The sequence below is a fragment of the Opisthorchis viverrini genome (genome assembly GCF_000715545.1).
Source record: "Opisthorchis viverrini unplaced genomic scaffold opera_v5_363, whole genome shotgun sequence".
NCBI classification, from domain to species: Eukaryota; Metazoa; Platyhelminthes; class Trematoda; order Opisthorchiida; family Opisthorchiidae; genus Opisthorchis; species Opisthorchis viverrini.
The window spans coordinates 25,749-28,307 of record NW_008752025.1 but is presented as its reverse complement, the minus strand read 5'-3'; the positions used below and the strand labels follow the sequence as shown (position 1 = coordinate 28,307).

Below are 2,559 nucleotides of genomic sequence, written 5' to 3'. Positions count from 1 at the left end.
ACGGTCCACAAGATGTCCCTTATGTTACGGTTATTTTCTCGAATTGAGGACTTCACGGAGAATGTAATGCAGTCTCTTTGTTTGGTTGCCACGGTGTATATCAATGCAATGCCCCATTCCAGTAAGCGAAATCGGCCACTCTACGACTGGCGATCTTTTCATGGGAAGCGCCAATATTATACATGGTTTCTGGTGTTTTGCCTCAGTCGTTTGGTGACTGCCCTATTGAGGGCTGGTTGTGATCATGTGGGCATCAGAAAACATCTGCTTTGGGAACGTGACATGGCATATTGCTTTCTTTCGCAGCATTTCCAACCAATACGCTGCTTTGTGCTCAGAGCTTGCTCTGGATAACCAAGGGGTGTGGGTCGTGGGCTGACACAAGTACGTACTGAGCGAGGTTTCAAAGTTACTTACCATTAATTCGTTCGTACGAGATGTCATCATAACATCCGTTGCGGGTGTAATTATTGGATATAACGAAAACGCCAAGTGAACCAGTAAACTGATCAGATCCTAAAGTATTCATGAATTTTGTGAACGGCAAAAGGGGACTTTTAAAAACGCGGAAAATCGCTCACTGTTGGGATTATTGCAGTGTTATTTCCACATTTTGTATCCAAGCCAAATTAGGAAGGTCCTGCTGATTAATTATGGGTGAGGAGTACTGTGTCTTCCGAGCAGCACAGGTTCCTAGCGGACAGAACAGAGGGGAAGTCAATGAGAAGACTAAGGAATATCGCTTTCCAAAAGGTGCCAAGATTGGTTACGTGGTTGTGCTTATCTGAGTTCGGCTTATTCAAACTGTCAACTGAACCATTGTGACCAGGTTCTACAATGATAAACGGAAGGAAATGAATTCTTTAGATTCATGGAGGCTGACTTTTACTGATTTCCAGTGAGGCTTTTCATTCATAGGTATCTTTTTAAGACTGAAATCGTAATTGGTTCTCTGTTGTTCGATGAACGTGTCTAGTTGAATAGCAGTTTTGTTATAGTCACAACGAAATCTATAAGCTTTTACGCGACGAATACAAAGAGCTACCGCTGTAACCTGTTTTTGGGAAGGGCGGTGCTGTCTGACCTAACAGTCCGCAAGACATGGTTCATGCCAAAGTGAGTTCTTAGGTGATGTTAGCGGCACAGCCTGCTTCATTTAAAAGTTTATGTGTACCAGCAATTTATGCCCATACGCACACGGATGACTGGAAGCGGATCCAAGATCACTTGGTACGTATATTGCTATTAGTATTATCATTATTAAATGATCGTCTAACTGCTTAGCTACCGTGCCACCCAAAGGAAGCACAAGGGCTGTGTACTGTAAGGTTGCTGAAACGTAGGTAGGAGCAGTCAAGATCCCGGGGGTTAAGTTCGAACCACAGACCTCCTAGTCACTAAAAGTTTGTGCCTAATCCACTGAGCCATCTCGAGCTCACTTCTACACACCAGGGTATCATCAACCATCTCACTGATGTCGTGGTGATTCAAGTTGTCAAAATTATCCTTGTGGAAAATAAGAAGAGAAAGCATTAATCTAAAAACTGTACAAACCACCTGGTAAGTTCGGCCGAAATAAACCGCTCTGGTTAAAGATTTTCTGTGCTCATACGTTTAAGAATATTGTAAACCAGTTGCATTAAAAACACATATGCACATCATTGCGATTATGAACTAAAACAAATCTGCATCTCTCAGCATCACCGATTGTGTGGTTCCACTCTGGCTGTCTAGGGTAAATAGTGAGTCGTATGTGGGGTTTTTTAGGGATTGTCACTAGCGGTAAGGCATTTGTGAGATAGCTTAAAGCCAATATCTGGAGGAAGATAGACTGCCTCCCTGGCTGGCATCGCTAATGGCTAGCTGCTGAGGTCAATTCCGTGATCGAGGGATGAGTGGCGCTATGACTTGAAAATTAGTCACACCACCAATCAGCAACTCATGGCCGAACGTTCTAGTCTTTAGCTACTAGTCGGAAGGTTGCGCGCATGGATTGCTCTCAGTAATCAGGTGGGCCACACGCGCAAAACTCCAAAAGTCGAACCGTTCAGACGGAGGTTTATCAGCACATGCGGCACTATGAGTATAGGATGATCAAATGGTGCAAACCTTAAATCGTGTGGTGAATCCAGTTTCCATGGTCAGGTGACGCTGATTCCAGATGGGATCCTGTACAAGTAAGGTAGGTGGGGAACAATACGCCTAGTAGAATTTCACACTGAGTCAAAACAAAGTGGCCGCAAGATGTAAAAAGCCCAGGTGGTTGTGTTAAACCAGGCGCGTGATGATGAGGTCTAAAAGCGGCTCACATTCAGGACCAACTGAAACTGGTCCACTCCTAGTGATGAACATTACAGTCAGACAGGCTGTTACAAAGGGTCGTCTTTTACAATTATATCACTACAAATATCCACGTAGCCGTATAGGTTCGGGATGAAGGATAATCTGGGCACAGAACTATGACGGCAAGACGAGGAATCCCATTGCACACAACAAAAGTAAAAGGAGAGGATCAACAGAGAGTTCGAACCCACTTCTGGGGATTCGTGAGATTCACAG

General features: G+C 44.2%; 1 protein-coding gene across 1 annotated transcript in view; it reads left to right on the top strand.

Moving 5' to 3' along the window:
* Positions 1-1,108: 1,108 nt before the first annotated feature.
* T265_10431 (hypothetical protein) overlaps positions 1,109-2,559 on the top strand; it is a gene marked incomplete at both ends in the record, with an annotated part of 4,733 nt that continues 3,282 nt past the window's right edge. Inside the window, one exon of the mRNA XM_009176801.1 lies at positions 1,109-1,116. Within this exon, the coding sequence (XP_009175065.1) occupies positions 1,109-1,116 (8 nt within the window). The remainder of the gene's footprint in view (positions 1,117-2,559) is intronic.